Raw genomic sequence first — 23,491 nt, forward strand, 5'->3', positions numbered from 1 at the left:
TCCTTACTCCGTGTGTTATTGTACGCACTACTCTGCGAGAGAAAGGCACTGCAAAATTCAGAGGCATGCCGGTTGCAAACACAGGAGGAACTGTTGCAACTACTGCCACTGTCGTGGGGCAGCCGGGAATCTTGAGATCTAGCCCTGGGGCCAGAAAAAAAAAGCAGCCTTTCAGGAAGGATGTGAGGCCTGGCTGTTTGGCGCGGTCTCCAGCAGGGTGTGGCTGCCGGTTTTGCTGCTGGGCTGAAGGCCTCCCCACTTTGAAGGGGCTGGCCTAAAGCCGTCGCAAGCCAAACAAGCTCTCTTCCTCGTTCTCCCTGCAGCTGCGAGCAGAGGCCAGAAAAAAAGCTGAAGGAGGAAACGGCAAGGAGGGTGGGTATACAACTTATCTCCCACCCTGATCCGGTGCTCAGCCCTTGCGAGGCCTCACAGTCAGCCTGCAGGGGTGTTGTCCGGAGGCAGAGAATGTGCAGGAGATGCTCTTATCTCCAGAGGAGGTTGCCCCAGGCCTAGTCTACTTTTGGGGAGCTCAGTGGTTTAGAGCATAGGTAGGCAAGCTAAGGCCCGGGGGCTGGATCTGGCCCAATCGCCTTCTAAATCCGGCCCACGGATGGTCCGGGAATCAGCGTGTTCTTACATGAGTAGAATGTGTGCTTTTATTTCAAATGCATCTCTGGGTTATTTGTGGGGCATAGGAATTCGTTCATTATTTTTTCCCCAAAATATAGTCCGGCCCCCCACAAGGTCTGAGCGACAGTGGACCGGCCCCCTGCTGAAAAAGTTTTGGGGTAAAGCATCTGCTTTGCATAAAGATCTTCATCGTCGCCAGGGAGGGCTTGGAATTTGTCCCCCGCCTGAAACTCTGGACAGCCGCTGCCCATCAGTGTAGCTCGTTCTGATCTAGATAGACCAACTGAGTCTGTCTAATGTGGCTTCCTGGGTTCCTGTTTAATTCAGAATCACAAGGGCAAGAAGGACCATAACTCAGTGCGGGGAAGCACATGCTTAGCATGTATAGAATCATGGATCATGGAGTCCAACCGCTTGCAGTGCAGGAATCTCAGCTAAAGCATCCAGGACCGATGGCCATCTAACCACTGCTTTAGAAACCTCAGAGGAAGGAGAGTCCACAGCCCCCCGAGGGAGACCTTTTCCATGATCCAACAGCTCTGACTGTCAGAAAGGTTTCCCCCTTATTGCGTAGTCAGAATCTCCTTTCTTGTAACTTGAAGCCCTTGGTTCGAGTCCTGACTTCCGGAGGAGCAGGAAAGAACAAGCTTGCTCCCTCTTCCCTGCGGCAGCCGAAGATATTTGAAAATGCCAGGTCCAGTCTGAATCTGTAGAAGGCAGCTTAGGCCTTTAGGCAACAGCAGCTCAGGGCTGGGCCCGGGATATTTCGTGCCTGAGTCATCAGGGAGCAAATGCAGTGGTACCTCAGGTTAAGAGCTTAATTCGTTCAGGAGGTCCATTCTTAACCTGAAACTGTTCTTAACCCGAGATACCACTTTAGCTAATGGGGCCTCCTGCTGCTGCCGCACCGCCGGAGCACAATTTCTGTTCTTATCCTGAAGCAAAGTTCTTAACCCGAGGTACTATTTCTGGGTTAGCGGAGTCTGTAACCTGAAGCGTCTGTAACCTGAGGTACCACTGTAGCGGCTCCCCTTTTACACAATGCACACAGGTCTAAAATGTAATGCCCTAGCACCCAAGGCTGGCGAAGGTAGCCGGAAAATCCCACAGATATTTCTCTCCCTCCCTGGTGGTGAAAAAATGCAGCAATGTGAAGAGAAATACCGTAACTCAGCCTTTCATGACTAGCTGTGGGCGGGGAATTCGATTTGCACCGAAAGGCAAATCTGCATAATTCGCACTTTCTGAAAGAATCCGATATTTATTTATTTATTTCCCAGCACCATGTGGGGCAATGTCAGTACAGTCGTACCTTGGCTCCTGAATGCCTTGGGAGTTGAACATTCCTGCTCCTGAACGATCCAAAACTGGAACTGAGCGTTCCGGTTTCCAAATGTCCGAAGGGGCTTCCGCGGCTAATCAGAGGCTGCGCTTTGGTTTCTGAACGTTTCGGAAGTCGAACGGACTTCCGGAACAGATTCCGTTTGACTTCCGAGGTACGACTGTGTTAGTGTATGCTGTTATTTTTCACCGCTTGCAAAAAGTCTGGGAAGGGTGGGTTTACTGCGCAAGAGCACTAAGCAGCGTTGAAAGCATGAGGGAACATAGGAAGCTGAGTCAAAGGATAGGTCCATCTAGCTCAGAGCTGTCTGCACTGACTGGCAGCAGCTCTCCAGGGTTGCAGGCAGGGAATCTCCCCCAACCCTACCCGGAGAGGCCGGGGATGGAACCTGGAACCTTCTGCACACCAGGCAAATGCTCTACCACTGAGCTATGGGTCTTCCCTTGCATTAAGCCAATACAGTGGTACCTTAGGTTACAGACGCTTCAGGTTACAGACGCTTCAGGTTACAGACTCCGCTAACCCAGAAATAGTACCTTGGGTTAAGAACTTTGCTTCAGGATGAGAACAGAAATCGGGCTTCGGTGGCGCGGCAGCAGCAGGGGCCCCCATTAGCTAAAGTGTTGCTTCAGGTTAAGAACAGTTTCAGGTTAAGAACGGACCTCCGGAACGAATTAAGTACTTAACCCGAGGTACCGCTGTATTTGATTGACCTCACCCCCCAAAATAAGCTTCAGTCTGGAAGATCTGGATAATAATAATAAAATAGGCTATTGTTGGCATCTGTCTGTCTCAAGAGACAATGGAGTGTGCCTCTGGGGGTGAAATCAAACCTCTGCAATAGCAGCACTGAAGAGAGCTCTCTGGGGTGGAAGCCTAGGCAGTGTGCATCGAGGCCCTGGGCTGCACAGATGACAAGACCCCCTTCTTAGCATTGCTGATGTGGTCCAAAGGAAAGCAGAGCAACACATCTGGCACCAGCTTGGCTGCAGGAGTTGCTGGAAGGAGGCTTACAAGGGGCCCATCCAACCGTCTTAGGGACTCCATTCTGGATTTGTGTAGGGTTTATTCCTGAGCGCTTTCATCTCCCAAAGACATCCCACAAGGCAGGAGAGATTTAGGATCAGAGTTTTCCTTCTCCTAGGTGGGCTCCCATCCCAGGTTGATGATCCCCATCTTCCCTAACTCACCAAGGGTGAGACCCATTGGCTCCCCTCACCTGCTTTAGCCGGCCAGTCGAAGCCGTTCCCAGGGTGTGGCTCTTGTCGCATGCTGACAGCTTCTAGGAGCAGAGCTTTTTTCCCCAGCTGGAACTCACCAGAACTCAGTTCCAGCACCTCTCAGGTGGGCTGAGAGAAAGAGGGAGGTGTTTATGGTGAGTTCCGACACCTCTTTTTTGTGGAGAAATAGCACTGTCTAGGAGCCACAGGCTGCCAGGCCCCATCTGCCCCTGAGTTCCCTCTAGAGCATGCACAGAAACTGCCTTCTGGACTGCTGGACCCGCGCTCAGTCTTGTCAGCTCAATCTGCCAGAACCTGATAATACAGTGGTACCTCAGGTTAAGAACTTAATTCGTTTTGGAGGTCCGTTATTAATCTGAAGCACCACTTTAGCTAATGGGGCCTCCTGCTGCTTCTGTGCCACCGCTGCACGATTTCTGTTCTCAGCCTGAAGCAAAGTTCTTAACCCGAGGTAATATTTCTGGGTTAGCGGAGTCTGTAACCTGAAGCGTATGTAACCTGAAGCGTATGTAACCCAAGGTACCACTGTAATAGCAATAATAATGGGGAGCAATTGCTGGCTTTGTACACCAACCACTGAGCGGATACTGTGGACTTAGAACTAAGCTGGTAACTCTTTAACCAGGGAGAGGGGTGGGGTGGCTGGGTGAGGGGAGGCCTGGAGGCCTGGCATTCGGGGCAGAGTCTACCTGGGCCTGGAGCGAAGCCAGGAAGCTTTGAGAGGGAGGCGTGCGAAGATGGAGGGTGCGTCTGGGCTAGGCCTGGGGAAGAAGGGACGGGTAGAAGGGGCTGCTGGCCGGGCCTCTCCAGCAGGTGGAACGGAGGTGGGTGTGGAGAGCGCATCATGCTCTGACCATGAGGCTGCGCCGTGATCTGCAAGTGCTACCGTGACGCGTCCGTCTGCCTTCCTGCCCAGAGCTTGCATTCAGGAGTGATTCTTCCTTCCCCCACCCCCTGCACACAGGTAGCATCTCGATTCTCCCAGACGACATGGCCAGCCTCACCCAGGAGCTGGGGACTGCTTTCTTCCAGAAGCACCAGCTGCCAGCATCCATGGCAGACACCTTCCTGGAACATCTCTGCCTGCTGGACATCGACTCGGAGCCCATCGCCGCCCGCAGCACAGGAATCGTCTGCACCATTGGTATGGCACCGCTCCTTAGCTGCTGACGAGCTTCTCTCGCCCGCGCGCAGAAGCGCTGCAGGGAATCTAGTGAATTCTAGCGAATTGTGAATATAGGATTGGGTGTACACTCACCCGGCCTGTTGAAATCTCACAAGCTCAATAAAATTTCTGTAGTACAGTGGAACCTCGGTTTCCAAACCTAATCTGTTCTGGAAGACCGTTTGACTTCCGAAACGTTCGGAAACCGAAAACTCAGTACGGAAGCCTCAATACAACAGGGAAACTCCAAACAGAAGCCACGTGGCATGTTCAGCTTCAAAAAATCGTTTGAAACCTGAAGCAGTTACTTCTGGGTTTTCGGCGTTCGAAAGCCGAAATGTTCAACTTCTGAGACGATCAAAAACCGAAGTTCCACTGTATTTAGCATCAGGTTTGGTCTGCTGTATAAGAAATCATCCCTCCCTGGGGATTAACAAATTTAGAAACACTTTTGTGAAATAGGAAACGGTAGGATAAATTATGCTAGAGGGATGAGAAATAGGTGTGTGTGTTGAATTTATCAGAGTTTAAAGCTGATTGTTTATTGTTGCGAAATGTGTGTTATTTTGATGCAGAATAGATGATAGATAGATAGATAGATAGATAGATAGATAGATAGATAGATGATAGATAGATAGATAGATAGATAGATAGATAGATAGATAGATGATAGATAGATAGATAGATAGATAGATAGATAGATAGATAGATGATAGATAGATAGATAGATAGATAGATAGATAGATAGATAGATAGATACTGTAGATAGGTAGGTAGGTAGATGACAGATATAGATAGATAGATAGATAGATAGATGATAGATAGATGATAGATAGATAGATAGATAGATAGATGATAGAAAGATAGATAGATAGATAGATAGATAGATAGATAGATAGATAGATGATGGATAGATAGATAGATAGATAGATAGATAGATAGATAGATACTGTAGATAGGTAAGTAGGTAGGTAGATGATAGATAGATGATAGATAGATATAGATAGATAGATATAGATAGTTAGTTAGATAGATAGATAGATACCAGTAGATACTGTAGATAGGTAGATAGATGATAGATAGATAGATAGATAGATAGATAGATAGATAGATGGATGATAGATAGATGATAGATAGATACTGTAGATAGATAGGTAGGTAAACAGATATATAGATAGCAATGGCTGCTAGCCATGATGTCTATGCTCTGCCTTCTAATGCTTCTAAATACTACTTGCTGGACACTGCCGGAGGGGAGAGTGGTCTTGTGTTCGGATCCTGCTTCCAGGTTTCCCACAAGCATCTGGTTGGCCTCTGTGAGAACAGGATACTGGCCAAGATGTCTCTCTGGCCTCTTCTAACAGGCTCTTATTTTCTTATGTTATGCTCTTACGTTTTTCATTTGAGGGGAGGGAGGCAAGATTCCCTGCGATCAAAAATAAATACCTCCGCACTGAACACACCCCTAACTCCTGGAATTTACTGCCACAAACTGTGGCGGTGCTTTAAGCGAAAAATCGGACCAATTGATGATAGAAGAGGAGGCAGAAGAGGAATGCTAACCAGCACAGCAAAATGGAAAGTCCATAGCTAGAGGCAGCAAATTAGAGAATGAGAATTATTGGAGAAAGGGAAACAGGGTTCATGGCTCGCCTGTGAGCTTCCTGGCAGACCTCTGTTGGAAACAGGATATTCAGCCAGAAAGGTGCTCCCTATGTACTTATGTGCACACTTAGCACCCTCACGTCCCCTGGGGCGTTTGGGGAAAATGAATGATTCCTGTTAAAGACTGAGTTGGGTCATTTGACAGGACGTAGCCTGGCTAGGGACATGGGTTGTGCTGTGGGTTAAACCACAGAGCCTAGGGCTTGCTGATCAGAAGTTCGGCGGTTCGAATCCCCATGATTGGCTGAGCTCCAGTTGTTCGGTCCCAGCTCCTGCCACCTAGCAGTTCGAAAGCACGTCAAAGTGCAAGTAGATAAATAGGTACCTCTCCGGCGGGAAGGTAAACGGTGTTTCCATGCGCTGCTCTGGTTCGCCAGCAGCGGCTTGGTCATGCTGGCCACATGACCCGGAAGCTGTATGCCGGCTCCCTCGGCCAATAAAGCGAGATGAGTGCCGCAACCCCAGAGTCGGTCACGACTGGACCTAATGGTTAGGGGTCCCTTTACCTTTACTTTAGCCACTGGCTTGGTGACACTGGGTGCAAGACCTGAGGGAGGATGTGTCAATACGGTTCTTTGTCCCAGTGACCCAATGCTCCCCGTCTCCTCTTTCAGGCCCTGCTTCCCGCTCGGTGGAAATGCTCCGTGAGATGATCAAGGCTGGAATGAACATTGCACGGCTGAACTTTTCGCACGGCTCACATGAGGTATCGAGTGGGTGGGGATGAGAGTAAGCCATTTCCTTCCCCAAGAGGGTGGGGTGTCATGTCCTGGTCTGATGCTGGATCCCACGGGGAAAGCTGAAGGTTTCTGGACCAATGGATAGCTCCGAGTTGAGCCACTTGCGCCAACAAATCTAGGACATGGACTGAGGCGTTTTAGGCCTCGGCCTCCAGACTCCTTCCTTGACAGGAGCGAGCCAGCAGTAAATCACACCGAGCTAGTTGGAGTTAACTCTTTATTAGCAAAAACGGGATCTGCACAGGAGTGTCAGGCCTAATGAGTGCAGCAACTTATCCCTGGCAGGTCTTGCCCCCATGAAGCAGTTGTAGGATGTGAAACACCAGAGCAGTCAAGTACAACATTCCTAGAGTGAACATGTTTGCACATGGGGAGGAATCTTTGTCCAGCCAACAGGAAAGCTTCCTGTTTCCTTCTGGGCTGGGACATACTTCCTCTGCATGTGACTAGAGAGTGGGTGTGGCCTCACCTGTGCAGATAATGACAAAAGCACAGGGCAGCCATCTCTCTCTCTCTCTCTTTCACCACATGCATCGAAGAAACAACATCTACTAAGCCAAAGATGCCCTCTTGGCTTCCAGCCAAGAGAGGACAAAGGGACTGTCTTCTTATGAGATAGATTCCAAGTGTATGTTACTACATTAAGCTAAGTCTGCCTTCTGAGATCTGATTGTGAACTGAATGTGAGTAAACTCTTTTTATACTTTTATAGAAGACTGTGTTGTGTCTTATCTTTTATGAGGGAATAAGGGGAAAATACCAGAACAGTTATTATAGAGGCTTTAGCGAGCCTGAGCAAAACACATCCGTTGCAAATTTAAAAGAAGGGAATGTTACTCTGCTGAAATTGTGGAACTTGTTAACACAAGTTGGATAAGGATATAATCAGGCAACATATCCTCTCCTGCATCCCTGAACATTCCCACAGCAGTTGCTGAGACTGAGAGTCCCCACCTCCCCACAGCTGCCTAAGCCCCCTCCTCTCCAGAGTTTTCCCCAAACAATTGGAGACTGTGCCTGTGCAAAGCCAAACTGTCCTCCACCCTTTTCATGCCTCTTCTGGTTCTGGGGAACTGGGGGAGAGGGAAGTTTGTGGCAGAAGGAGGGGGAGACCCCTGTGATTCTTCACCAGCCTGACCCATCTCTGCCTCTTGGCCCCCCTCCTCTCCAGCTCTGAGCCCTGACTCAGATCCAGCTCTGCATCTGTCTCTACACTTTGGGCTCTGTACTCAGGGGTTAGGTGCCACGACTCTGAAGTCAGATTCCCCCTTCTTCAGTGAATGAGGAAAGGATCCACTGACTCCCCACCACCACCACCACTGTTTTCTCTTTCAGCACCATGCAGGATCCATTGTGAATATCCGGAAAGCAACAGAGAGTTTTGCCTCCAACCCGCTCTTCTACCGACCGGTGGCCATTGCCCTGGATACCAAAGGCCCAGAGATCCGCACCGGTGTGGTCAAAGGGGTAAGATTGGGAAGGAGTGGTTCCATATTTGGGTAGTTGCCCCATGAAATACATGTTTGCCAGTTGGTTGTCTTGGTTATAACAGACTAGGCTGTTACAGGGAACCAGGCGGAGGGCCTTCTCGGTGGTGGCACCCGCCCTGTGGAACGCCCTCCCACCAGATGTCAAAGAGAACAACAACTACCAGACTTTTAGAAGACATCTGAAGGCAGCCCTGTTTAGGGAAGCTTTTAATGTTTGATGCATTACTGTATTTTAATATTTTGTTGGAAGCAACCCAGAGTGGCTGGGGAAACCCAGCCAGATGGGCGGAGTATAAATAAATTATTATTATTATTATTATTATTATTATTATTATTATTATTATTATTATTATTCCTATCTGGCCTGTTGCTCAGCAACATGCAGGACTCTCCTCAGGTGGGGTGTCAGAGAGGGAGGTGAGCCTGCAGGACTGGGACTGCCCTGCTGTTGGGTAGAAGAGCAACTTCTGACTCATCTCTCTCTGAGTCTGTGCTCACACTGAGACTCTCAGCCTCCAGCGCTGTCCTGGGGCCTCCTTCTCCTGACCCCCATTAATCTCTCAAAACCTGCTCCTTCTAGCACCTCCCAGCTTGTCCCTTCCCCTGACTGTTCCCCAGTGTCCCACCACCATGACCCGGTGTCAGGGAGTCATGATAACAAACGGGCGCAGTTAATTAAGAATAAGATTTATTGCAAAAACAGAGTTCACTGGAGCAGCCATCACAGCCGTCTGCCTATAAATCAAAGATGTCCCTTCTAAGGAGGATGTTTCCAGAGAGACCAGAAATAGCTGAACTTCCTCTTGTGACATATTCTGTCTTGAAGACCCCCTCCCATACGCCTAGACCTTGGACTAAGGGGGTCAGCTCCCACTCCTTCCTCATTCTCTGAAACAGTACTTCCATGGTCCTTCCTGCTCTCTGAGCTACTTTCGTATCTAGCCCCTGCATTTTGTCCTTCGCTGGTGTGCTGGCAAGCTGCTGGCTGACTCTCCACCACTCTGCTATCAGTTGACATTCCTGTCTTGCAGTTAACCCTCTCTCTTCCTGGCTATTCCCTTCACTAGGAGCTGGTTGCAAACTTTCCCTGGGAGCTGGCTCATTCATGACAGCCGGGGTCTAAATCTTCTTCTTCTGTGTCCTCCCTGGGGAGCTCTTGGGCAGGCAGCACCACTACTCGTACCTAGGTCTCGTACCTACGGGACCGCCTCTCCTGGTATGCCCCACGGAGAGCCTCAAGGTCCATAAATAGCAACACCCTAGTGGTCCCGGGCCCTTAGGAAGTTAGATTAGCCTCAACCAGAGGCAGGGCCTTTTCAACACTGGCTCCGGCCTGGTGGAACGCTCTGTCTCATGAGACCAGGGCCCTGCAGGATCTGATTTCTTTCCGCAGGGCCTGTAAGACAGAGTTGTTCCGCCTGGCCTTTGGCTTGGAGCCAATTTGATTCCGTCCCTCTCTTTCTTTTTTCTTTTCCTTCTCCTCCTGCGATGAGGCTACATTTTAATATTTTAATGTTTCAATATTTTAATGTTGTATTTTAATTTTGTTTTTAAGCTGTATTCATTCAACTTGTTTCTATTATTGCTTGTTAGCCGCCCTGAGCCCGGCTTTGGCTGGGGAGGGCGGAGTAGAAATAAAAATTATTATTATTATTATTATTATTATTATTATTATTATTATTATTACTCATTCAGCCAGTCCCTGCCAATCTGCTCTGCATGCAGAAGTCCCCAAGTTCAATCCCCAATGACTCCTGACAGGGCTGGAAGTATTCCCTGCCTGAATCCCTGGAGCACCCTAACGACACAGCTGGTTCCGAAATTAAAAATTGCAGCCCTAATCAATAGTTTAGTATTAGTAGTAGTAGTAAATTTTTATTTATACCCTGCCCTCCCTGGCTGGAGCCGGGCTCAGGGCAGCTAACACCAGTAAAATTACAATAAAATAATTAAAAAACCACTTTAAAATACAGGTTAAAATATAATTTAAAATGCAGCCTCATTTTAATAGTAGCCCAAAGATCAAAACCATAAGGGGAGGGAAACATAAGGGTCAGACTGAGTCCAAACCAAAGGCCAGGCAGAACACCTCTGTCTTGCAGGCCCTGTGGAAAGATGTCAAGTCCCGCAGGGCCCTAGTCTCTTGTGACAGAGCGTTCCACCAATTGGGGCCGGTACTGAAAAGGCCCTGGCCCTAGTTGAGACTAATCTAACCACCTTGCGACTTGGGACCTCCAAGGTGTTGTCATTTGTGGACCTTAAGGTCCTCCGTGGGGCATACCAGTAGAGGCGGTCCCGTAGGTACGTGGGTCCTAGGCCGCATAGGGCTTTAAAAGTCAAAGGTGTTCCCTTTGTTCTTAAGAAATACAGTGGTGCCCCGCAAGACGAATGCCTTGCAAGACGGAAAACTCGCTAGATGAAAGAGTTTTCCGTTTTGGAGGTGCTTCGCAAAACGAATTTCCTATGGGCTTGCTTCGCAAGACGACAATGTCTTGCGAGTTCCTGCTGGGTTTTTCCCCTCCCCCCCTTTTTCTAAGCCGCTAAGCCGCTTATCAGCTGATCCGATCAGCAGATAAGCCGCTAAAAGCCGCTAATAGCGCTAATAGCGCTAATCTGCTAATCCGTCAATGGGCTTGCTTCACAGGACGAAAAAACCGCTAGACGAAGAGAATCACAGAACGGATTCTTTTCGTCTTGCGAGGCACCACTGTAACTGCTCACGTGGGTATGGCCTCCTTCTGCAGGGTGTGGACCAAGAAGTGGAACTGGTGAAAGGATCGCGGGTGGTGGTTACGACAGACCCAGCCTTCCGGGAGTGCTGTGACCAGAACACCGTCTGGCTGGATTACGTCAACTTGCCCAAAGTCATCAAAGTCGGAGGACGGATCTTCATTGACGACGGCCTCATCTCCTTGCTGGTCAAGGAAATCCGTATGTATGCTTCTCCCCTTTCTGCGGTTTGGAAGCCCACCCTTTCGCCTCTCGCTGCTGAGGTGGGTGGTCTCCATCTTTCTTTTCCCCCCAATAATATTTATTATTTTCAGTAAATAAACATTATAAAAAAGAAAAGATTAACAATAATAAAGACAAACAAAAAAATAGGAAAAAAAGAGAAAAAAGAAAAAAGATACATACAACGTATTACCACTTAATTAATTAAAATTAAGTGCCATCCATCTTCATAGACATAGTATCTGACTTCCTCGAATCTCTTCCATCCGAATTTCTTAGTAATTATATGTAGCAGTTTCCAATATCAGTGTTTCAAAAGACCATATCACAGTCCTAATCATATTGCATAGCTTCCCTTATCGTACATTTTCTTCTTTATAAATTTAATTCCATTTTAATCCTAGGCCTAATTGTTTCTTTCAAGTGGTTACATATCTTTGGTCTCCATCTTTCTTATGCCTCAGCCTAGCACCTCCTGTCCAGGAGCGGCCAGTGGTGTCAGGAAGCCGCCAAGGAGAACAGGGCATTCACAGATCAGAGAAAGATAGTAAACACCGGCTAACTTACAGTTAGTTTCTTTATGAGGCAAGCAGACCAGAGAACACACAGAGACTCCTAAGGGTTGCTCCTGTGTAGATGAAGCAGTTGAGCGGACTGGCTTGTAACTCCCCCTTCCACTCCTTATCCCTCTGTGTCAGGCCCCTCCCTCTGTCTACGGCAAGCCCGAGTAATAATAATAATAATAATAATAATAATAATAATTATTATTATTATTATTATTATTATTATTAATTTTTATTTATATCCCGCCCTCCATAGCTGAAGCCAGGCTCCTCAGAGCGACTAACAACAATAAAAGTAACACAGCATTCTAAAATCAATCCATTCTAAAATCAATTCAAAATCAAATTCATGGCAACCATTGGGCTAGAGTTCGGTGAGGATTACCAAAGGAGGGGGTCAGACTGTGCCTTGGCCAAAGGCCAGGCGGAACAGCTCTGTCTTGCAGACCCTGCGGAAAGATGTCAAGTCCCGCAGGGCCCTAGTCTCTTGTGACAGAGCGTTCCACCAGATCGGGGCCACAGCCGAAAAAGCCCTGGCCCTAGTTGAGACCAATCTAACCAGCTTGCGACCTGATTTCCCCCCCAGAATTGTTGAGCTTTTTTTTAGGGTTGAAGTTTTTGAGGGGGTTTTTACCCCAGCAAATAAACTGCCACAGGGGCAAGATTAGATTCTTAAACTGAAACTGTTCTTAACCTGAAGCACCACTTTAGCTAATGGGGCCTCCTGCTGCCGCCGCGCTGCCCAGAGCACGATTTCTGTTCTCATCCTGAAGCATAGTTCTTAACCTGAAGCACCATTTCTGTGTTAGCGGAGTCTGTAACCTGAAGCATCTGTAACCTGAAGCGTATGTAACCCGAGGTACCACTGTACTGGGCCGAGGCCATTTAGGGCTTTAAAGGTCAGCACCAACACTTTCAATTGTGCTTGGAAATGTACTGGGAGCCAATGTAGGTCTTCGTACCGAGTTTCTTTTGGACTACTGGTTATGGGTCATGATACAGAGACTGAGTGATTTATTCAGTCCTGGTATGAGCCTTCTCCTCCCCATGCTTTGTCTGACCCCGTCTCACAGGCCCCAACGGCTGCGTCACCGAGGTGGAGAATGGTGGGGTGTTGTGCAGCCACAAGGGGGTGAATCTGCCGGGGGCCGAGGTGGACCTGCCGGCGGTCTCCCAGCGGGACATCCAGGACCTGCAGTTCGGCTTGCAGCAGGGCGTCGACATCGTTTTTGCCTCCTTCATCCGCAAGGCCAGCGACGTGGCTGCCATCCGGAAGGTTCTGGGAGAGCAGGGCCGCAACATCAAGATCATCAGCAAGATCGAAAACCACGAGGGAGTCAAAAGGTAATTTCCAGCTTCTACGTTTTCCTGGCCCTGTAGACTGGAGGTGCAGCCCTCCAGGCCTCTGTATCTGGGCCTTAAGACCCAGGCCACAGCCCCTCACTCAGCGGCGTAGCGTGGGTTGTCAGCACCCGGGGCAAGGCAAGTAATTTGCGCCCCCTAACCCGGGGCAAGGCAAGTAATTTGTGCCCCCTACCCCCTAACCTGCCGTGTCAGGTGATCTGAGGCGAGTTGCCGCTGGCGCTGCCACCCAAACGACGCCACTTGCCCGGAGGAGGGCAGAGAGGCGAGGAAAATGCAACATGGCCCAGCAGCTGCAGCGGCGGCGGCGGAGGCGGGGCTGTGAGGAGGGGCTGCCTGGCACGCCCTCCGCGGCCCTGACGCGCGGGGACCGCGGCGAGCGCTGAAAGCCGCTGCCAGCTCGTCAGTTCCGCGAGACATGGGGCTCTGCTACAGCCTGCGCCCGAGGCTCTTCGGCGACTCCGGAGGTGGCGAGCGCGCCCCCCCAGATGTTGCGCCCGGTGCGGCCAGCCCCCCTTGCACCCCCCACGCTACACCACTGCCCTCACTTGCCCTGCTGTGTTCCCTCCTTGGGTGATTTTGCCTGGCAGAAAATTGGCCTTGAACTCTCATACTGTTTCTGGCTTTCCTGGATAGAAAGTAGAAAAGGATGTGGGAATAAACATTTGTTGCCCCGCCCACTTTTGCTTCTGGCCCCGCCCACCACTGGAATGTGGCCCTTGGGCCAAAAGGGGCTCCACACCCCTGACATAGACAGTCTCATGGGTTAGATTTCTGCCTCCAAGCCAATTTCCAGCGTATTTTAGGCTAGCAGAATAAAGCCGTCTGTGGTGCGTCGGGAGAAGAGGTGATTAACCTGCTTTTTTGTATCAATCTTCACTTTAAAAATACATATCACATGGGACATTTTTGTTAAGAGGTGAAGTATTCCTTATTCTCAGGCTTTAAACATAACGATGTATATTTATATTCCTCTCTACAGATCCATGGGACGTGGGTGGTGCTGTGGGTTAAACCACAGAGCCTAGGGATTGCCAATCAAAAGGTTGGCGGTTTGAATCCCCGTGACGGGGTGAGCTCCTGTTGCTCGGTCCCTGCTCCTGCCAACCTAGCAGTTCAAAAGCACATCAAAGTGCAAGTAGATAAATAGGTACCGCTCTGGCGGGAAGGTAAATGGCGTTTCCGTGCGCTGCTCTGGTTCGCCAGAAGCGGCTTAGTCATGCTGGTTACATGACCCAGAAGCTGTACGCCGGCTCCCTTGGCCAATAAAGCGAGATGAGCGCCGCAACCCCAGAGTCGGCCACAACTGGACCTAATGGTCAGGGGTCCCTTTACCTTTACATATATCACTTGATGGTGCAACTATGAGAGAAGCTAGATTTCTCCATGCAGGACGGCTCTCCTTGTATAACCCCTGCTATCGCTTGTATTTGGCCTCATTGCAACCTCTCTTGCTTCCTGGCAGGTTTGACGAGATCCTGGAAGCCAGCGATGGCATCATGGTGGCGCGTGGAGACCTGGGCATTGAGATCCCCAGCGAGAAGGTTTTCCTGGCTCAAAAGATGATGATTGGGCGATGTAACCGTGCAGGGAAGCCTGTGATCTGCGCCACTCAGGTGAGCTGCTGAGAGCAGGGGAACTGGGGGTAGACTGCCTCTGAACATGGCGTCTCCATGTCCAAATCAGCTGCCTCACAAGGCAGTACCCACAGGGAGTTCAGTCAGATACCATCCTTTCTATCCATTAGAAAAGAGCAGTTTAAAGTGGACTACTTCTCACTTTGGCTCTCAATATTCTTTAAAAAAAGGGATGAGGACTAGATGGGCTATTGGCTTGATCCAGCACCATCTTTGGTCCTTACACCTCACCTCCACTGTTGGAGGCAGCATGCCTCTGAATGCTGGGAATCACAAGTGGCAGAAGAAGGATTCCCAAAGACATCTTGTTGGCTTTTGTGAGAACAGTATGCTGGACTAGTATTGGTTGCAAGGGGAAAATAGGGAGAAATGAGAATTCCTGGGTGCCAGGATCCAAGTTTGGGGCAAGTCCTGTTCGGTTAGAGAACCCCAGCACAGATTTAAAACTGCCAAATATGTGGCGGAAATGACTGGCAGAATCCGAGACCAGGGAGAGGAGATGGTGGAGGAAGATTGGAAGAAATTTAAAATTTATTTGCAGAAATACTGTAAAATTTATGAATGTTAAGGACATTGAAATGAATCGCAGGGGCTTTAGCAACAAAGTAAAATGTAAGATTGGACCAACAACAGATAAATTAATAGGATATGAATTTGCTAAATTAATTTTTAAAAAAGGGATACAAGAACGGGAGACGTGAGGAAGTCGGGAAAATAAGCTAATTGAAAATGAGAAATTAATAAAGAGGGAATTTTTGTTTTTTGTTATTATATGTGTTTTTTTCTTTTTTCTTTTTTCTTGATGTGTTTAATGTTTGTATTTTTTTGTATTGTATTTTTTTTGTGTTTTTCTTTGTCTATGTATGCTTGTCTATTGTGGAAACTTAATAAAATATTTATTAAAAAAAACAAAACTGCCAAATATGCAGCAAAGTAAAGTGTGAAAATATAGGCTGTTGGACCTCTAAAATATACACTTGTGATTTCCTGATTCCCCACGCTTGGAAAGTTTTAAAAATGGTTTACTTACCAACTTTCCAGAGGTCGGATTCATGTGCTTCAGAATAGGTTGCACAGGCACTAAAGCGTAGCTGTTACAAAGTGGTTAAAGTTCCTAAATTATTGGTATAGGAAATTGAGAATGGCTTGTGAGAGACATGTGGTCTGAGCTTGGAGCAACCAGCTCAGACCTCTTGACGCGCTGAGCTTCTCGGGTGGACTGGAGGGGAACAAAAGCTTCCTAGTTCCTCCCAAAGTTTGCTAAGCGTGCCGGGACAGCTTACTCTATGGTCTTAACCCCTACACGCATTAGCTAGACTTAAGCATGCTGGTTAGATGAGGCTTGGTTATCTCACAATGGGTCACTGGCCTCATCCAACCACTGTAAAAAACAGAGAGGATGCCGAACAACAAAATATTGGCCTAATCCAGCCGCCAGGCTCTTCTTATGTTCTTATTCATTAAAAAAAATACTGATAAACGCAAAGTTGGCACAACTTTTTCAAAAATCAAAATAGAAATAAAATGAGCTACTGTATTTTTCGCTCTATAGGATGCACCGGACCACAAGACACACCTAGTTTTAGAGGGGGAGAACAAGGAAAAAAAAATTCTCTCCCTTTCTGCGCAGCGCTCCTTCAGCGAAGCGGCAGGAGAAACGGAGCCCCTTCCATTTCTCCTCCCGCTTCGCTGGAGGGGCGCTGCGCAGCTCTCCCTGTGCAGCACCTCTCCAGCGAAGCGAAGCCAGGTGCGCACCGATCCCTCTTGCTCTCCTGGCTTCAGCAAAAGCAACGCGAAGCCTCCGGAGGGCAGCGGGAGCTCCCTCTGCGCTCCGGAAGCTTCGCGTTGCTTTCGCTGAAGCCATGGAGCCTGCATTCACTCTATAAGACGCACACACATCTCCCCTTCATTTTTGGAGGGGGAAAAGTGTGTCTTATAGAGCGAAAAATACGGTATGTTAGAATGAACACCTATAATGAAGGGACCTGTGAAAAGGGACACGCTTACAGTCTCCTTCCTCTCTCCCGGGCAGATGTTGGAGAGCATGATCAAGAAGCCCCGCCCCACGAGGGCAGAGACCAGCGATGTGGCCAATGCAGTTTTGGATGGAGCTGACTGCATCATGCTGTCTGGGGAAACCGCCAAGGGGGCGTATCCTGTGGAAGCTGTGCGGATGCAGCATGCGGTATGTATTCAGTTCTTCCTTTCAATTACCTCTCCCCATATATATATGGCTGGCTGGCTGGCTGGCTGGGAGCATGACAGAACAACAAACAATACCAGAATCTACTAAGGATTAGTGGTTGTGGTAAGCAAGATCTGCAACAAAATATTTAGAACTTTTAGAAGACATCTTTTAGAAGACATCTGAAGGCAGCCCTGTTTAGGGAAGCTTTTAATGTTTAATAGGTTATTGTATTTTAGTGTTTTGTTGGAAGCCGCCCAGAGTGGCTGGGGAAACCCAGCCAGATGGGCGGGGTATAAATAATAAATTATTATTATTATTATTATTATTATTATTATTATTATTATTATTATTATTAGAGTGTGGAGTTCAGGATTCCAGCCAGCCAGCTAGGCCCCGCTCTGTGATACCCTTACACTTGAACTTGGAAGGATAAACAGCCCCCATCCATTACTCTGTAGTCTGAATCAACTGCTGCCCCTTCCATGTTATGTCTTATAATCGTCTTATACTCTTATACGTCTTATAATCGTCAATCTTGTTTGGATATCTGTGCTGACTGATGAACTCCATATGTATGGGGGTTGTGTTCTGGGTCATCACGCATGATGGTGGAGCATACATAAATCCATTCCATCCTGTTCCACCCCCTTTTCCGGCCACTTCCAGATCTCCGTGAAGTGTGTGTACAGTGGTGCCTCGCAAGACGTAAAGAATCCGTTCTGTGATTCTCTTCGTCTAGCGTTTTTTTCGTCTTGTGAAGCAAGCCCATTGACGGATTAGCAGATTAGCGCTATTAGCGGCTTTTAGCGGCTTATCTGCTGATCGGATCAGCTGATAAGCGGCTTAGCGGCTTAGAAATAGGGGGGGAGGGGAAAAAACCAGCAGGAACTCGCAAGACATTGTCGTCTTGCGAAGCAAGCCCATAGGAAATTCGTTTTGCGAAGCACCTCCAAAACGGAAAACTCTTTCGTCTAGCGAGTTTTCCGTCTTGCGAGGCATTCGTCTTCCAGGGCACCACTGTACATGTTTCGACATCAATCGGATGCACGTCGATTGGCCGTTGCCTGTATGTAGTTGTGTGCATGTGTGGATTGGTGGATGATTCAGAATGATAAGATAAGCCAATGTTGCTTATTTTTTCTTTGTTACATCAGCAAAATAATAATAATAATAATATTAATAATAATAATATTATGTACCTAAGGCAGCTCAAAGCAACCTGTCCATTGAGTGTTCATGCTTCTTTGTTTTCATAAACCTTGCAAGGAAGTTATGTGACACCCGATGTTGGTGCCAGCGTGGTGTAGTGGTTAAGAGCAGTAGTCTCGTAATCTGGTGAACTGGGTTCGTGTCTCCGCTCCTCCACTTGCAGCTGCTGGGTGACCTTGGGCTAGTCACACTTCTCTGAAGTCTCTCAGCCCCACTCACCTCACAGAGTGTTTGTTGTGGGGGAGGAAGGGAAAGGAGAATGTTAGCCGCTTTGAGACTCCTTCGAGTAGTGATAAAGCGGGATATCAAATCCAAACTCTTCTTCTTCTTCACTATGGGGTAATAGCTCAAAGGGTAGATCACCTGCTCTGTATTTGGTCTGCCAAAAGTCACAGGATCAACTTCTGGCATCTCCAGTTTTCAAAGGTAGTGAATAGGGACATGGGAGCAGTTTGGTACAGTGTGCATTTAAACCTGTACTTTTTGAAACAACATGCAAACCAGATACACAGCCATGCTTGAAAATTCACATTTCTCCGAATTTCTTGATGCGGTTCTCTTCCCCAGGCAGTGTTTACAAAAATGCATGATTTAGTGGGAGGTGTGCACCAGAGGGTAGAGACTCAGGAAAATAACAGACAAGAATGCATTAGGGTTGGGGAAATGGCTTGCCAAAAGGTGTGCAATAGTCAAAACTGCACAACAAATGTGTCTGCTGATGAATTTTCATGTGGGTCGTGAAAAATAAACAAACTGCAAATTTCTGCAAAATGTATGATTGGGGAAAAACCCGAAATGAAGAGTGTTGAAATGGACAAATCCTTCCATCCCCAGCAGCGAGCGATGGGGAATATTTTCCTCTTGAGATGCTGCCTGCCAGAGCAGACAGTATTGGGCCAGCATTAATGTCAATGTCCCTCCTGCACAGATTGCTCGAGAGGCTGAGGCTGCCATGTATCACCACCAGCTCTTTCAAGAGCTGCGCCGCCTGACTCCGCTGAGCCAGGACCCCACGGAGGTGACAGCCATCGGCGCTGTGGAGGCTTCCTTCAAGTGCTGCGCAGCTGCCATTATCGTCCTCACGACATCCGGCAGGTGAGGTCAAGGGTGGGATGCTCGAAGGGGCTGGGACCCCAACCTGTCTGTCAAGCAGCCCGTTGTACAACCTGAATCCCACTGCCTTAATGCAGAGATGGAGACCCAGGGCAGATCTGCGCTCATGGTGTTTAGCGTTAAGGAAGGGTTAAGGAATGGCTTTGATAACCATGTGACCACATGACGTTCTGCTTTTAACATTCATAATTATGTTATTAAAATGTGACACCCAAGGCCGCTGCAGAGCAACCAGCAACTAGCAGTAGGCAAAGTGTGTTTTGACGGAGGTAAGAAATGCTTTACTTTACAAGTCTGCCCTGTGACGTTTCAGAACAATATATCTAATAACGTTCTAATAACGTTAAACAGGCCCGTGCAGATCCAGCCCTGGTGTTCCTTCTTTGAGTAGACCTATGGAAGTTAATAGACATGGCTAATATAAATCCATTAATTTAAATGGGTCTATTCTGTATAGGAGTTATGGCACATTCACACCATAAATTTAAACAGTCATTGCTTCCCCCAGAGGATTCTGGGAGCTGTACTTGAAGAGGGCTGAGAGTTGTTAGGAAGAACAGTTTGGATTTGATATCCCGCCTTTCACTCCCTTTAAGGAGTTTCAAAGCGGCTAACAATCTCCTTTCCCTTCCTCCCCCACAACAAACACTCTTTGAGGTGAGTGAGGCTGAGAGACTTCAGAGAAGTGTGACTAGCCCAAGGTCACCCAGCAGCTGCATGTGGAGGAGCGGAGACGCGAATCCGGTTCCCCAGATTATGAGACTACCGCTCTTAACCACTACACCACACTAGAAGACCCCCTAGTCCCTTCACAGAGCTGCAATTTCCAGTTCACAGTGAAGAGGGACTGATAGTTAAACCACTCTGATTAAAGCTTACACCTGTTGTTCCACCCACTTTTTCCTCTGCCCTGGACCAATAATAATAATAATTTTATTATTTATATGCCGCCCATCTTGACTGGGTTGCCCCAGCCACTATGGGTGGCTTCCGAAAAAATATAAAAACGTAATAAAACACCAGACATTAAAAGCTTCCTGAAGAAGGGCTGCCTTCAGGTGTCTTCTCGAAGTTGTATAGTTGTTTATCTCTTTGACATCTGACTGGAGGACGTTCCACTACCCAGAAGGCCCTCTGCCTGGTTCCCTGTAACCTCACTTCTCACAGCGAGGGAACCGCCAGAAGGACCTCGGAGCTGGATCTTCAGGTAGGGACGAATGATAGGTGGCCCTTGAAAAGTCACCCAGAAGGCAATGTGGCCCTCAGGCTGAAAAAGGTAGCTGGTTGTAGAAGCATAACTGTGAAAACGACTCAGGAACCCTGAATGTTGGTAATGACAGATATAAGGAGTCTGCACTGTGAATACTCCCAGATTTGCTGCCTCACCCTTCCGCCCGCTCCCTTCCTCAACTCAGGTCTGCTCAGCTGCTGTCCCGCTACCGTCCCCGGGCCCTCATCATCGCCGTGACCCGCGATGAGCAGGTTGCCCGCCAGGCCCACCTCAGCCGCGGTATCTTCCCAGTCCTGTGGCGTGGGGCCACCCAGGAGGTGTGGGCGGACGATGTTGATCGCCGAGTGCAGTTTGGCATCGAGATCGGTGAGTCTGCAGCACTCCATCCTGCCCAAGGATCTGCCATCTTTTCTTCTCCCTGGCTGGGCTCCTGGGCCTTTTACCTGCTCTGTTGCAGGCAGGTATCCAAATGGTGCAAGCCCCTCTTGACGCTGCAACTTCTCGCCAGGAAATGTGGCGCCTGTTTAATGGCAGCTTCTCATGCATGCCCCTTCGAGGGCCTCAGCAAAAGGCAGCGGCCCTAACTCACTCCTTGCTTATGCAAGAAGGGTGTGTTTGAGAGGACAGCTCCTTCAGGAAGCGGTGGGAAATCTGTGGCCTCAACACAGCCCCCCGTCTAATGTCAGGGGGCCTTTGGACAGTGGCAGAGGGAGAGGGTGGCATGCACACACAAACACACAGTGCTGTGGAATCCTGCAATGGGCAAACCCACCCACTCACTTTCCTTTCCATTCCATTCTTCTCCAGTATGCAATGAGACCGTCAGGAGCTGGAGTCAGGATTAGCTCAGTAACGAAACACCTGGCGTCAGTGAAGTTAACTCTTTATTCAAAGAAAAAGTGCAGGCCTAGTGGTCACAGCAACCCACCCCAGGAGATCTTGCCCCAATGAGATAGTTGTGAGGACTGAAGGTCCCCACCTGCCCACTGGTCCCTAAGACTTCCCCTCTCCTGGTTCCTTCCCCAGCAGCCTAAGACTCCACTGTCTTGTCTCTCTTTGCTTCACCCTCTTCATGCCTCTTCTGGTTCTGGGAGACCAGGCAGAAAGGGAGCTGGTCACACAGCAGGAGCGGGAGATCCCCTGGCTTCTTTAGCAGCTTGGCCACCCCCTCCTCTCCAGCCTCTGCTTCTACCTCTGAGTCTGAACCGCTCTCTGCCACTGCATCTTCCTGCTCACTAAACCCCGTTCCCTCTTCATCTCCGGACACTTCCTCCTCCCAGCCTGTTCCCGCTGGCCAGTCATCGCCATCCCAGCAACACTCCCCTGGCTCTGAGCCTTCTCCCCCTGGGGGTTCCCTTGGGGGGGGGGGTCCCCAGCTCCTCTGCATCCAGCCAGCCCAAGACAGCAACCCTGTTAGATCACCCTCTCCCCTAGGGTGTGGAACCTTTGGGTCGAAAAACAACACACACACATCCCAGCTCTGTCTCACAGGAACATCCAGCGCTCACATGATCTGGAAGGGGATGACTGCCTTCCCCACAGTTTCGCAACGGGACTTCTGCCTCTCCTTACCCCCTTCTTCCTTTTCCTGATCCCGTTTTCCGCTCTCCCTTCCCAGGCCGGGTGCGAGGTTTCCTGCGGTCCAAGGACTTGGTCATCGTGGTTACGGGCTGGCGGCCTGGAGCAGGTTATACCAACATCATGAGGGTGCAGCAGGTTCTGTAAGCACAAGAAGAGGCATACACCCCCCCCAAAATCCAATGCCCTATGCCATTTCACAGCTGAAAAATGGGGACATGCCTATAAAGTCCCTGTGCTTCTGGCAAGGGTTACTTACAGGTCATACAAGCTGCCTCTTGCTTTCCTATATATGAGCGATGTCTGTTCTCTGCCTGCTGTTTCGGCTGACTGTGCACCAACCCTCTGCTCCTCTAAAAGCCAAGTGGGTGCTTCATCTTCAGTTAAAGATCTATTTTGGGAAACGCTATTGTCCTTCAGTCTGTTGTCGACTGTTCCTAAGATGTAGAGACCTCGGCGGATGAGGCACCTCTAAGGAATACTTGGCTGCAAGCGCTGCAGGTGTCTTAGTGTTTAAGCCACTTAGTGGTGGCAGAACCTCAGACCTTGGTGGCAGAGGGCATGCGGCCCTCCAGCCCTCTCTACCTGGCCCTTGTGAGTGTCCACAGGTCACACCCCTCACTGGCCTTACATTACACTCTGATTGCTTTTGCCTGCCTGAAATTGGAACTCGGATCGTGCCTTTTGCTTCTCCGCATGGAAGCTGGGGAGAGGCAGGTGTTGGGGTAGGGAGAAGCCCGATTCAGTTCACATTTGAAGGCAAATCTACTAAACGCACACTTTCTGAAACAATACACAAAGCGGAACACACAGCAGCCATCTTTCGAAATTTGCACCCCTCTGAACTTTGCGCTCGGAGTTTTGTGCTCAAATTTGCACCCCTCTGAATTTTGCACTCTGCCTTTTGCACTCCTGTTAAGCAAAAAATATAAATGTTGGAGGAAAATGTGCTGTGTATTATGCAAAATGGTCTGTTAGGATAAAGTCATACTGAAATCCTCTTCGAGGCCAACCTGGCAAACATAAACCCATAAACAAACACCCACCCTCTTCCAGCCCCTCATGGGCAAGCATTCTCTCCTCTTTCAAGAGATGCTTCGTCTGACCTTTCTGCACAGGGAAGCAGGAGACAAAGTCTCTCTCTCCCCCCCCTTCCTTCCCTGATTGCCAATCTGTCCCTGATCTGCCATGATCCCGTAATCCCATCTAAACCTTCTTTAATCAATCCCAGAAGCGCACCCATTAATCCTTCCCTCCAACCAGGTGGCGGCCTCCCAGTGTTTGGTTGGGACTACCACCAACTCCGGGCCTCTCTTTCTCTGTGTGCGCTTGTGCAGGTGGAAAAAGCATTGTTGGCTCCCACTCAGAAAAGGAGGGGCGTTGTG

At 48.9% G+C, this 23,491-nt stretch overlaps 1 protein-coding gene and 1 long non-coding RNA gene across 3 annotated transcripts in view; one reads left to right on the plus strand and one right to left on the minus strand.

The window, feature by feature from the left end:
• Nucleotides 1-13,385, minus strand: part of LOC308575326 — a 65,863-nt gene extending 52,478 nt beyond the window's left edge. Inside the window, exon 1 of the long non-coding RNA XR_014002773.1 lies at nucleotides 13,233-13,385. This is a non-coding gene — a long non-coding RNA (uncharacterized lncRNA). The remainder of the gene's footprint in view (nucleotides 1-13,232) is intronic.
• On the plus strand, nucleotides 233-23,052 carry PKLR (pyruvate kinase L/R). Of its 2 annotated transcripts, none has more exons than XM_081173624.1 (11): nucleotides 233-372; nucleotides 4,178-4,357; nucleotides 6,658-6,749; nucleotides 8,119-8,250; nucleotides 11,018-11,204; nucleotides 12,862-13,132; nucleotides 14,616-14,766; nucleotides 16,820-16,972; nucleotides 19,113-19,279; nucleotides 20,713-20,894; nucleotides 22,147-23,052. In XM_081173624.1, the coding sequence occupies exons 2-11, from the start codon at nucleotides 4,204-4,206 to the stop codon at nucleotides 22,251-22,253; spliced, it is 1,596 nt and encodes a 531-aa protein (XP_081029750.1). In that variant the 5' UTR covers nucleotides 233-372; nucleotides 4,178-4,203; the 3' UTR covers nucleotides 22,254-23,052. The 2 variants fall into 2 exon arrangements, with proteins under 2 accessions (XP_081029750.1, XP_081029749.1); XM_081173623.1 differs by lacking the exon at nucleotides 233-372 and adding an exon at nucleotides 3,875-3,957.
• The last annotated feature ends 439 nt before the right edge of the window (nucleotides 23,053-23,491 follow it).

Source organism: Podarcis bocagei, assembly GCF_964188305.1.
Source record: "Podarcis bocagei genome assembly, chromosome: 16".
NCBI lineage: Eukaryota > Metazoa > Chordata > Lepidosauria > Squamata > Lacertidae > Podarcis > Podarcis bocagei.